At 30.9% G+C, this 13,576-nt stretch overlaps 2 protein-coding genes across 33 annotated transcripts in view; one reads left to right on the top strand and one right to left on the bottom strand.

The window, feature by feature from the left end:
• The window catches only part of LOC139481985 (nucleolar and coiled-body phosphoprotein 1-like), a 71,279-nt gene that overhangs the window by 1,831 nt on the left and 55,872 nt on the right, over positions 1-13,576 (top strand). For 7 of the 32 annotated variants that reach the window (XM_071265603.1, XM_071265584.1, XM_071265582.1 and 4 more), the window contains exon 2: positions 5,695-5,823. The exons of 5 other annotated variants lie outside the window; for them this stretch is intronic. Coding sequence is in view for 10 of the 27 variants with exons in the window: in XM_071265581.1 (XP_071121682.1) it covers positions 13,362-13,375 (14 nt within the window). In the remaining 17 variants the exon portion in view is untranslated. Of the gene's footprint in view, positions 1-2,161; positions 2,319-5,694; positions 5,824-5,983; positions 6,196-12,819; positions 13,376-13,576 lie in introns of those variants that run through there. 20 more of the 32 variants (XM_071265568.1, XM_071265565.1, XM_071265596.1 and 17 more) reach the window with 6 other exon arrangements.
• LOC139481990 (dopamine beta-hydroxylase-like) overlaps positions 1-13,576 on the bottom strand; it is a 54,011-nt gene that overhangs the window by 22,536 nt on the left and 17,899 nt on the right. The gene's annotated exons all lie outside the window — the stretch shown is intronic.

Raw genomic sequence — 13,576 nt, 5'->3', positions numbered from 1 at the left:
TGACCACTGTAGCACAATGTTTTTTCATTTGGTCATTAACAAAAGTTATGCAAATTTTAGTGGTTACAAAATGTAGGTAAAGGCTTATTTTTTGTCCTTCAATATAAGATATATCCCAGAATAGACAATAGTACAGGATAGGTTGAATGAAGCCCTAGTATAGCCCATATATATTTAGCTAGAATTTAATGGCTAGGGCCAACATTAAAAATATCTTTGTTTCCCCTCACCAGACTGAGGTTGTTAGGGTATGGGTAGGTAGGTAGGCAAATTATTTTATTTTATTCCTTGAAATGGTTTTCTATATTGAATTTGTATAAAATTCAACAGGTAAGGCTCAAGTCAAGAAAAGTGGGGTATTCCCTGTATTCTAATTCAGTGTACACCCCAGTTTTCCTATTCATTTAATGTAATGAAATCTACAAAAGCGCACATTCTACTTGTGATAACAATGGTTAATGATAGCAAGTGTTTTTTTAGTTAAAGAATCAAGCTTATTTCAAGTCTAATTTGATGCATAACTCACAACAAAACAATTCTTTTGTTCACCAATTCATACCTTGATCATCAATTATGAGATGACAAAAAGATACATGTATGGTTAATCACTTGGGAATAAAAATTCAATGAGTAAAATTTTTCAATAGAAGTGAAAATAATTTAGTAATGTTCAGTTACACCTGGATCATGCAGCTTGGTCAATTGATTCCTAAACAAAGATTTGCATGTTTTTTTCGAGTTCTAGAGGACAAGGCTTCACTTTATATTCATGTTTTGTATTTCCTAAAAAACTTAAGTATTTACGAATTCTACTTATGCAGTTACAACATTAAAACGTGCCCTTTTGTAATTTTCATGCCATAAATTGAAAAAGGAAATCCCATTTAAACTTGTTTTTTTTTACACCAGAAAACAGGGACGTTCCCTGAAAGCAGGGAATACATGTATCCTACATTTCCTGACTTGTGCCCAACCTGTTCAAAGACAAAGTAGATAGATTTTAAAGCACGATTCAGACCATTTTTACTTAAAGTCTTTAAGATTTTATCCTTCAAACAGGAACAGAGGTTAGACACAAAGCAAATCAAGATGCACTAAGTGGGTTGAAAGATGCTTTAGGTTTTTTTTATTTTCAAAAAAGATCACCCTTGCAAACAAATCGTGTGGCAAACATTTTGTTTGTTTCCTTGATTCCGAATTTTGTAGGCGCTTTCTTGCAAAAATGCCTTGATTTAAAACGCTTGTTGACTACAGCATCGGAAAGGTATCACCAAAAACCAAGGCTCGTTGACTACATCATCGGAAAAATAACACCAATAACCAACATAGCAAAAAAAAAAATAGTGGACAAGAATGGCCAATAAAATTTTTCGGGTCACGGTGATTTTACCGGGTCGGTCGTGTGAGGGGAAACAAACAATATTTTATTTTTGGCCCAGTATATATCACAGTGAATCATAGTTAAAGAAATGACTAAATAGAAAATACATCTTTATTTAAATAAAAGAATCAGCATATTCATGATATTTTTTATGACATGAGAATTAAGAGAAATTTCCAAGTTTTACTGGAAACAGGCCAATTTCCTTTGGTGTTAAGAGCAAATTAATTTCATCAGGATAGGGACTATTATGTAATAGATTTTGGAATTGTAGGTAAATTAACATATCAAGCATGTACAAAAAAAAATAATTATCTTATGAATATTAGTTTTGTAGGGTTGCTGTTTCATTAGTAAAATTATACTACATGTACTGTATCCCTAGTCTCTAGTGGACTCTCCTGGCACTTTGTCTTCCAAGCTATTAAAACGTACTGCCACGAAATAGCAAAATAGTGAACATTAAAAGTGGCGTTACACACCAAATTATCAATCAATCAATCCATTAATGAAATATTATTATTTAATTGCCTCATAATTTCTTTATATCAATTTTAATCGAATAATTCTCCAAACTGAAACAAAATGATTTTAAAAATTGAAAACAATTAAAGCTCCATTATTATGTTCTAATGTTTACATGTTCTAGTCTACACTTTTACATTATCCTTGATGATCATGGATGTTTTTTGAAAATAATTTACATGTAAATTTTACATACAATTACATGTATGTGTCATCATAGTCATGGGATATTCCTACTTTGGAAAGTTTACCTGCACAGGTGAATATATGTATTTCATTTAAAGACTTTTATTATGAACACCTAGTTAGGGGAAATATTTTGATAGTCTATAAGGAATAGAAAAAAGACACAATATATTAATTATTTGTTTATTACATGTACTTGTGTCATTCTTATTCAGTAATTGTATGCGTAAGTAGATAATAATCACGTTTTTATGCTAAATTTTTTAAACGTATGCTATTGCATTGTACGATACTTGACAGTATGGAAGAAGGGTGTAACTTTGTATGTTTATAATCATGATAATGGCAGATATATACTTGTTCATCCTGCTCATGTTTTTGATTACAAATGGGTAGTTTGTTTGAACATTGAAAATCTTATTATCTTTTGAGCCGCAAATTGCATCAAAATTAAGTAGAGATTTCCCGTATTTTACATACGTGTGAGTTGGACATGTAATGGTACCTATCTGTAGTAATGACTTACACCATGAATACATGTTGATCATGTTGATAGAAAAACCTAACACAAAATCAGTACAGGCACAGCCAAAAATACACTAAAAGTAAAGAAACAGCGCTTTTATTGCTGTTCTTCATCTCAAAGTCACATTAAATTAATAAGGTCGTCAACATGGAGCCCTAAAAAAAAACAACAAAAAAAAACTATCACCTCACTGCAAGTTTAAATGCCATCTTAAAATATATATATATATATATGCCTGTTCATACATGTACATGTAGACATGAACAGTATTATTTAACATGGTTGTTGTCACTTATTAGTTGAAACTGATGTTCTACAGGCATACAGTGATGCCAGAAAACGACCACATTTTGTTTCATGTTAATGGGAAAAGAGGGGGGGGGGATCACAGTCCTCAATCATCTAGGTTTCTGTGTAATTTTTTTAATGACATTTGTTTGTGCTTTTCTCTTGGCTGTTGATTTTATGTGTTTCCTTCACCTATGATTTTTTATTGCAACCATCCATGATGTTTTTTTTAAATGGCTTATATCAACAGAGTATGAAAGTAAAAAAAACCTGCTTTTTACCTTTTCACGATATCAAAATTGGACTGCAAATATTTTTATTTTGAATTGGCATTTCTGAGTTAGTGTATGATAAAGAATCTATTTTACATTTCAGTCGCAGATCCAGGGGAGTGGTGGTGAGAGGGTTGGAACCCCTCTTTTTTGGGGCGATCAATGCATTTGAATGGGAACATTGAGTTGGTACCCCCCTTTCTTGCTGGGTTGGGACCCACTTTTATAAATAGCTGGATCAGCCCCTGCATTTTAAGTACAAAGTTTAATAACATGAGAAAGAAATATTTATCTGACTCTACAGTAGAATTTCACAATTCTGACATGGAATCTGACAAAGAGTTTCTTGATTCTTCATCTGCTTCCTTGCTATTTTTCATAAATTTGTGAAAAGATATTTATAGGAAAAAGTTGAAATTTGAAGAAAAGGGTCAAACCATAAAAAGCAGCTGCCGTCTGAACTTCGCAATATTTGGACTCATACATGTAGATAACCAAACGCTCAAAAGGTTGTTTATTTTTTTGAAAAAAAATATCTGTTTTCTTTAACTTATATATATGTAGTTATAGTTATCAAGTTTAAGCAAAACTGTTAACCTACGCCATTTACATACTTGAACCACTATCAAATTTAGTAGGAGAAGCTTCCGATTCATTTCTTTGATCTGCAATACATATTGTACTTCTATCAAATTTGTATTCATGTGTGCAGGAAGTATACTTATGAAATTAGTAAATGAGTTAAACTTACATGTAGGCTTATTAGTATTGCATCCTCTTTTGCATAGATCCATGCTTTACTAATTTTGGTTAGAAAAAGTATTTTCTGTCTTGACCAATGGCAAAGCATACTTGATATTTATTTACGCTTAAATTAAATAATGCTATTTTTTTTTACAAGCCTTAGAATTTTGAATAAGAAAATATTATAATTATGTTGTGTCTAGCATCTGTATTTAAATCAAAGTAGATTCATTTAGGTTAATCCGATTTTGCATTGATATAGTGTTCTTTATTGAACAACAGTTATGTCCCTTTGAATGTAAAATAACAAAAAATAACTTGACTTTATTATTATCAGTAAAATCATGTATTATATACCAAAAAAATAACAGCGGGCAAATTTCAAAGTAATTTTGTTGGTTTGCATTGGTTGGTGAGCTAGAAAATGACTTCATTCTATTTTATCAGTTTTAGATTTTTTTTCTCTCACATAAACAGTTCTGTTATAGAATGAATGAATAGCATGGCAGCTTTATTTCCTTATTTCACCCTTATCAGTATTTTTACAACTATTTCTCATGAATTTCTGAATCAGCTGTAATTAATATTGATTTTGGAACAATGAATACATAGAAAAAGTAGGTAATTACTGACAAAAATATGTAATTTCTGTATTCCTTATTAATCCTTGGAGAATATATAAAACATGTATAGATGTAAAGCTGGCACTCCGTTCTGTCTGCTAACATGGAATGAGTCTGCAGAAGCAATTTTGTGGATATAGATTTAACAGGATTTATTGGGTATTGTAAACATTGATGAGAGAGCTGCCTAATAAACAAAATTTAAATGTTAATAATCCATCAAAGAAAGTTTCCTAATGTTAGATTATCAAAGACTAGTCACACTTTTGATGTTATAACCTGTACAAAATCGAAACTTGTACACGACATATACGTATATGCTCCATTTTAAGTGTTTCCTATTCTTTGTGTTCCTTTCAGAATTTTTAGTTTTCTGTTTTTTTAATAAAATAAATATATTATTTTGGCAGGTATATATCTGATTGATAGATTGGAGTTGCTCAAATTTCCGTTAGACATCAATCTAATCATAGTGTTTTTTTCAAAATTTAAGTATGAAAGTCTGAACAAAAATACATAAAAAAATATATAAAAATTTATAAATCATAAACCTTGATTGCACCTCATATTATAAAATTTCCTCATTTTCAAAACAAAAAATTATTTAAGCAGATTTCATATCACTTTATCAGAATAAAATTCAACATGAGATAAAAAATCCAAACTTTCCCCATGAGTCAGTTAAAAAGATGACTGAGTTGCCATGTATGGATTAGATTGACACTCCCACAAAATTTTAGTTGTATCTTTCACTAGAATCATATTTGATTGAAATGTCTGAAATTTCTGTCTTCTGCAGACATTGGACTATTCCAATTTTATTTGTAGGGGGTGTCAGGATGTATTGGATTTTTTTTGCTTTCAATCAATAAACCTATAGTAAATAGTAACTTTCTCTGATTTCATTATGCAAAAAATTCAATAATCACTGAGGAATAATAATCCAATAATGTATATTTCATGCATTTGTATATATAAGCATCTGTCTATTTAATTGACTGGAAAAAATTATCATTTTCCTTTGAACAAATATTTAATCCATTTAGCTCTGATTGATTGATAAAAATCAGTCTGATCACCCCTACAGTGCTGAGCATTTTGTTTGAGTCCAGACAGATGATGAAAAGTGCATGTTTTCTCTTTGTCTAGGGATGAGGAATCTTAAGGGTTGATGATACTGAATTTATACTGACCAATTCATTGATAAACAGACCGGTGACCTGATAACTGCTTATATCCAGGACATTAGAAAAGAGCTCAGACTAAACACAAAAATCGGTAAATATTTACATTTAACATTTAAACAGTTTAGTAAAATGAGTCACTAGATATATTTATAAAGTGACAAAAGAACATGTCATTTAGTATTTGTTTTTTTTAGATATATTTAAAATTTCAATTTCTAACATCAAATTATTGATTTATTAGAATAATTTATAACCTTTTAAGGCAATTATTCTGACTGTTGTTGTCCCAATTTGAACACTGGCATGTGAAATATTTATTTGACAGTTATAAAATTGAAAGGTGATCGAAACGAAACGGAAATGTTCGATACATACATGTAGCATACCACACATATGTTCTTTTTGACAGATATCATTTCAAATGACATAATATTCTGAAATTTGTATCCTGTGTTTTTGTTTTGTAAGTATGGAATTTTAATTTAGAATTAAATTTAATTTGTATTAATAATATTATTTGCTATTGAATTTTGCTTGAGGAATTTTGATATGAATTATGATATTTTCATTTCATTTGGGAAAAGTATGAACTCTAATGTGTGTGTGTGTGCATTGAGAAAGTGGAAAAAGGGGGGGGGGGGGTGTCTGTCAGGGAATAGTCTAAAGTTAAATAGATGAAGTATTTTAATCTGACGCTAGTCAAGTTTAATATGCAGCACAGATTTACTTTTCTTTAATTGATAAAGCACCTTCAGTGACACTGGAATGAATGGGGTTTCATTTTAAATTCAAAGCAACACATTTTTACACAGTTAGTTTATGATGAAGGCTTGTGATTATTGTAATATGGAGCACAAATTATGTCAAACAAATATTGATAAAAAAAGTTAATCAGTCCTAAATAATATATATTTTGTTTCTGCTATGACCTCCCTATATACCCAGAATTAGTCAATCATGTGGGTTAATTGATATTAATGATAACTGTTATTTTGATGCATAAATATAGGCCGAAATATCATGAATATAGGTCACTTTGACATTCAAATTTCACAATTTAAGCCTTTCCCACTCACACACACAAGTTCTGACTTTTCCCCAACTAGCTCAAAATGTTAGAGGCAATGGCAGATTCAGGGGGGTGTTCCAGGGTTGGAACACCCTTTTTTTGGGGAAGATCGCATTGCATTTGAATGGGGACATATGATTGGACCTCCCCCCTCTTTATTCTGGGTTGGAACCCCACCCTTTTTAAAATGGCTGGATCCGTCCCTGAAAGGAATAACTTTATCTGTCATCTACATAGAAATAGATTGAATGGAATGTGTTAAACCATATATATATATGTCAATAAAATTTGTCAGGTCAGCAAACACATTTCATTGACATTTTTGTACCTGCACTGATTAAAAAAAGTCTAGACATTTTTGGTTAAGCTCCCTTTCAAGTTCAGAAAAATTACTCATTTGTGTCTATTTAAAATGTCTTTTACAGAAAGAAGAATTGTTTTACCCTCCTTTTTCTGCCTGAAAGCAATTGTAACCTTTGCCCTAGGGAATAATATCAAAAATCCAAAATGATATAAATTTTATAATTGAATCAATTTACTATTTTCAAATAATTTGACACTTATTTATTGAATTTATTTGAATGTCAAAGTGACCATTATCAATATTGAAATAACATTTATCATAATTATCAATTAAACACACAAATGATGGACTAATCATAACTTTATGATTAACAGATGTTCAGAACTTCTGAGTAATCCATTTCATTTCATTATCAGACATGATGAGTCACCGATTCCATCAAATCTATTTCGGTGCAGATGACAGTTGAAAAATTATTCCATTTGTGCAATATTCAAAACATATGGCATGGTTCATACATATGGCCAGCTACATGTGTTCAGATTTCTCATGTTTAATGCATTTTGTTTGTTCAACATGCATAAAACATGATTGCGTAACATTGTTATTTAAAAATAAACATGCATAAATAGGATATTGAAATGAATTTAATGGTTTTATAAGCTGCTCTAATTGTTTATTTTTGTGCTTTTACATGAATAAACATTGACAAAGAGAACAGCTTTTAACAAAACATTTACAATAAATATTTACTTTTAATGTATGAAAGTTTTTTTGGAAATTTATATTTGTTAAATTGTATATATGTCAAGTTGAAAGCTAATTTAACAAGTTATAGAGAATTTAAATGTTTTTCCAAATATATCCATCTCTGTTTTTCAATGCACAAAGAAACTCATGTTGAGATCTTGCAACATTGAAAAATCTCTGAAAAATGTGCTGGAGTGGAGACTTTCTTCAGCTCAGAGGGGCATTCAACAGTTGGCAGAGTGGTTTAAGTAGTTGCTACTGTAATCACTAGCCAGTCAACACTGAGGTATTGAGTTCGAACCTTGCTCCTGTGTGTGCACTAGATTCCAATCTTAAATGACTAGGATTGTCATTTTTCCAATTGAAGGGCAGTGGTTTTCTCTGGGCTTCCTCGGTTCCTCCATCAATAAAAACTGGCTTCCAAGAAATAGCCTAAATGTGGTCTTTAATTAGAGTGGCGTTTAAATACCAAAAATTAAAAAAAGAAATCTTCAGCACAGTTGGGTGTCTGTTTGAGTGAGTGTTCGTTTCTCTGGGATGAAAGCCTCACTGACTTACAGTCTTCAAGCTGAACTGCTAAATCGACAGGCCCGCAGCTCAATTTTTGAAAATTTTTAGTCAGATTCTGTTGACCTGTAGGTCTGATTTTTAAAGGCCAGAGAGCAATTTTACCAGCCTGGGCTGCCTGGGCTCCCACTCGGCGTGAAGACTGTGACTTTGAAATGAAAAACAGTAATGAATAGTTACTATTATTTTAGTGATAATAAGGGCTTTGTTAGTTCTATACATGTAGAAAAATGATTAAATATATTGATAAATGACATCTCTTCTCGTCCTATGTTCATAGAATCTTCAGTATACATATAGTTCAAAGAGAACATTATAAGGTCACATCTAGATTGCATTATTTTCATATATTTTTTATACGACCGCAAATTTTGAAAAAATTTTCGTCGTATATTGCTATCACGTTGGCGTCGGCGTCGTCGTCGTCGTCGTCCGGCGTCCGAATACTTTTAGTTTTCGCACTCTAACTTTAGTAAAAGTGAATGGAAATCTATGAAATTTTAACACAAGGTTTATGACCACAAAAGGAAGGTTGGTATTGATTTTGGGAGTTTTGGTCCCAACATTTTAGGAATTAGGGGCCAAAAAGGGCCCAAATAAGCATTTTCTTGGTTTTCGCACTATAACTTTAGTTTAAGTTAATAGAAATCTATGAAATTTTGACACAAGGTTTATGACCACAAAAGAACGGTTGGGATTGATTTTGGGAGTTTTGGTCTCAACAGTTTAGGAATTAGGGGCCAAAAAAGGGCCCAAATAAGCATTATTCTTGGTTTTCGCACAATAACATTAGTTTAAGTAAATAGAAATCAATGAAATTTAAACACAATGTTAATGACTACAAAAGGAAGGTTGGTATTGATTTTGGGAGTTTAGGTCCCAACAGTTTAGGAATTAGGGGCCAAAAAGGGACCCAAATAAGCATTTTTCTTGGTTTTCGCACCATAACGTTAGTATAAGTTAATAGAAATCTATGAAATTTAAACACAAGGTTTATGACCATAAAAGAAAGGTTGGGTTTGATTTTGGGAGTTTTGGTCCCAACATAATAAGGGGCCCAAAGGGTCCAAAATTAAACTTTTGTTTGATTTCATCAAAATTGAATAATTGGGGTTCTTTGATATGCTGAATCTAACTGTCATGACTGTGTATGTAGATTCTTAACTTTTGGTCCCGTTTTCAAATTGGTCTACATTAAGGTCCAAAGGGTCCAAAATTAAACTTAGTTTGATTTTGACAAAAAATGAATCAGTTAGGTTCTTTGATATGCTGAATCTAAAAATGTACTTAGATTCTTGATTATTGGCCCAGTTTTCAAGTTGGTCCAAATCAGAGTCCAAAATTAAACTTTGTTTGATTTCATCAAAAATTGAATAAATGGGGTTCTTTGATATACCAAATCTAACTGTGTATGTAGATTCTTCATTTTTGGTCCTGTTTTCAAATTGGTCTACACTAAAGTCCAAAGGGTCCAAAATTAAACTTAGTCTGATTTTAACAAAAATTGAAATCTTGAAGTTCTTTGATATGCTGAATCCAAAAATGTACTTAGATTTTTTATTATGGGCCCAGTTTTCAAGTTGGTCCAAATCAGGATCTAAAATTATTATATTAAGTATTGTGCAATAGCAAGTCTTTTCAATTGCACAGTATTGCGCAATGGCAAGAAATATCTAATTGCACAATATTGTGAAATATCAATTTTTTTTTTAATTAGAGTTATCTTTCTTTGTCCAGAATAGTAAGCAAGAAATATCTAATTGCAAAATATTGTGCAATAGCAAGATTTTTTTTTAATTGGAGTTATCTTTCTTTGTCCAGAATCAACTTAAATCTTTGTTATATACAATATACAATGTATATTCACTTTTTACTACCAACTGATAAATTAAAATAATCTTTACCATTCAGTGATAACAAGCAGTTTTTTTACATCTTAATATTTTATGATGTATTTAAATGAGTAGTTATTGTTGCAAACTCCATTAGAAATTTTAATTGAGATTAGTTTTGGAATAAGGGAAAGGGGGATGTGATTAAAAAAATTGGTTTCAATTTTTCTCATTTGAAATTTCATAAATAAAAAAGAAAATTTCTTCAAACATTTTTTTGAGAGGATTAATATTCAACAGCATAGTGAATTGCTCTAAGAGAAACAAAAATTTTAAGTTCATTAGAACACATTCATTCTGTGTCAGAAACCTATGCTGTGTCAACTATTTAATCACAATCCAAATTTAGAGCTGAATCCAGCTTGAATGTTGTGTCCATACTTGCCCTAACCGTTCAGGGTTCAACCTCTGCGGTCGTATAAAGCTACGCCCTGCGGAGCATCTGGTTATATTCTGCATAAATTCCAGATTCAAGATTTTACAAGAAATATTCAATTACAACATCAAGTATGGAATTGAAGGTCCATAAAAAAATTGAGTCTCCTTGACCTACTTTTGACAAGCAAAATACTTTAATGAAGCTTTAGTTTAAACTCCCTCAAAGGAACACATCAGTCTTCAATGAATGAATACTAAATTATGTGAGGGATAATCTCCTACTCCAAATCTTTATTGTAATAATGTAAACATATGTTCTATTCATCAAAAGTCAAAAATGTATCCAGATTGCAGACAAAATGAAAGCAGATTGATGTACATTTTTTAAGATGTGTCACTGGTTAGGAATGAAGATCCTGTTGTGTATCTACCGAAATTTATGTAATTTAATATATCAAAGATTACATAATTTGTTCGTCACAAGTTTGGAGTGTGACTTTATGATCATTTATAAATGCTCTTTTAAACTTCTTAACATTTAAAGTAGGTCCTAATCTCTCTTTATGGTATTTTGACAAGAATTAACAGACATATCCCGCCAGAGTGACAGCATTTTTGGTATTAACTGGTAAATTATTTATATAAACTTGAAAATGCATCTTTTACAATGCAACAGCTTTGAAATTAGAATAAGGAACACATCTAACATCATTTTGAACTTTTTTATTTGTAATTACACCTCATGTAAGAATCCTGGATTTTGATTGGTTGATAGCTAGTGTATTTTTCACCAATTCACTGTTTTCAAATGAATATCGTTCATTTTTAACGCCGCCAGGGTATTTGCCAAAAAGGATTTGCCTTTTTTACCCTCTCTGCCATGGTATTTGCCAAAAAATACTCTATCCGACTGGACGCTTGTAACGTCACGATCATCAATGCGTTTTTGAACATTAACATTCGGTGTAATTAAACAGAAATAGCATGTTCTTGAGGGGTATTTGCGAAAAATACCAGTCTTGAGAATGAATTTCCCTCGCCTTACGGCTCGTGAAATTTAGCATTCTCTCGACTTGTATTTTTCGCAAATACCCCTCCTTAACATGATATATCTGTTTAAAATTGTTTGCATCTCTGTAATGAAGTGAAATTGCATACCTTCCTTGGAGGGTAATATCTATGCTCTGACAAAGGTCAAATGACCTCTTTTCTCTACATTTGTGTCAAATGAGACCTAAATACTCATTGTCAATGATATAATCTTAATTTTTACCAGTAGTGATCCTCTCTCATGCTAGGCTATAGGCCCACCATCCATTACTTGAAAATTGTCTATAAGAATGTGAAGACTACATAAGCATTGAACAGGGTGAAACTTTCTTGTTTAAAAAAGTATTTTAACCAAAAGTTTGTTGTCATGGGTAATATAAGGTACAACTGTGACAAAATTCTTACCCACTTCAGCAGAACAAAGACATGTTTTCAGTATCAAATTGTATATTGGCTGTCAATACAAGTACAAACCAAACTTTAATACTTTGAAATTCTTGAAATTCTTGAAATTCTTGAAATTCTTGAAATGTTTTGGTTCTTAGTCATGTTGTTCTATTGAAAGTTTCGCGTATATATCAGTAGGAATTTCATTTAGGAAATTATTTAGAATAATAATCCAGATCTTCAAAGTTGTCTCCCCTATTTTGAAAAATGTAACATGTTTTAATACCATCAGTTTTGTTAACATTTGTAACCACTTGAAGATTTATTGAGGAAAATCAATCATTGCAAAACAGCTCAATTTACCTTCAATGAAATCTAATTTTAAGCTTATTTCATAGACTAATAATTCTGTTATACAACATTTATTTGCAATTTTCCACAATTTGAAGTAACATTTAAAAAGTTAATCTATAAATGAACCCCCATGGGTGGAAAAAATAGTATGAATGAATAGTTTATTATGAAAAAAGTTATGTTTTAAAGTAAAATGTATAAATTTCTGATAAGAATTTTCACATTTTCAAGTTTATCTTTTATTTAAGATTGAAGTGAATTTTTAAAATTACCATTTTACTACATATTCTGTGATATTCACAAGGAAATTTTTGTTAACTGATGACTTTATGTACAGACACACAGTTTTTCAGTGAGATTGACATTGTTTAAAATACATGTATATTTCAAGTTAAATTTGAATGTTTGATTAGATATACTATACATGGATATATATGTTGACCAACTGCTTATGACCCTACTATGTAAACAAAAGTAGTCATCCAAAAGGTCACTTGTAACATTTATGGCGTTGATATCTGATATTGACACAGATACATTGATTTGGCTAAGATAAATTCATTGAATTAGGAAAATGAAATTACGATTTCTTCGAATAATAACCTTCCCAGATGGTGGTGTGGGATCTTATTAATAATTAATTAAAGAAAAATAGACCTTTTACAGAGTGTATATCTTCACATAGATTTTAGTTTTTCGTGTGGATTAACAGCTTTAAGTGGATTAGGATTTTTCCGAATCTTATTAATTGGATTAAATGATTAGCTTTATCCTTTAAAATTCTGTGGTTGTAAAATTAGTAAAGTGTAAAAGTTAAAGTTCAGACAACTGCAGAAAAATAAACATTTGTTGTGACTGTCTGTCCTTAAATTTTCAAGATGTCAGCGGAAGAGTAAGTAATATTTATTCATACCATGCTGACTGTGGATTCATTTATTTTTCGTGGATACCAATTTTTTGTGGATTAAGAAAAACATGATATTTTGTTTCGTGGTTTTGTCAAAGTCTTCATAAAAGCTATAGAAAATGTGTTATTTGTTGAACAGTTAATTTTATGGTTCGCCTGTACCAATGAAATCCACGGAAATTGGTA

Source organism: Mytilus edulis, chromosome 7 (assembly GCF_963676685.1).
Source record: "Mytilus edulis chromosome 7, xbMytEdul2.2, whole genome shotgun sequence".
NCBI lineage: Eukaryota > Metazoa > Mollusca > Bivalvia > Mytilida > Mytilidae > Mytilus > Mytilus edulis.
The sequence above is the reverse complement of the archived record's forward strand: the minus strand, read 5'-3'. Positions and strand labels throughout refer to the sequence as shown.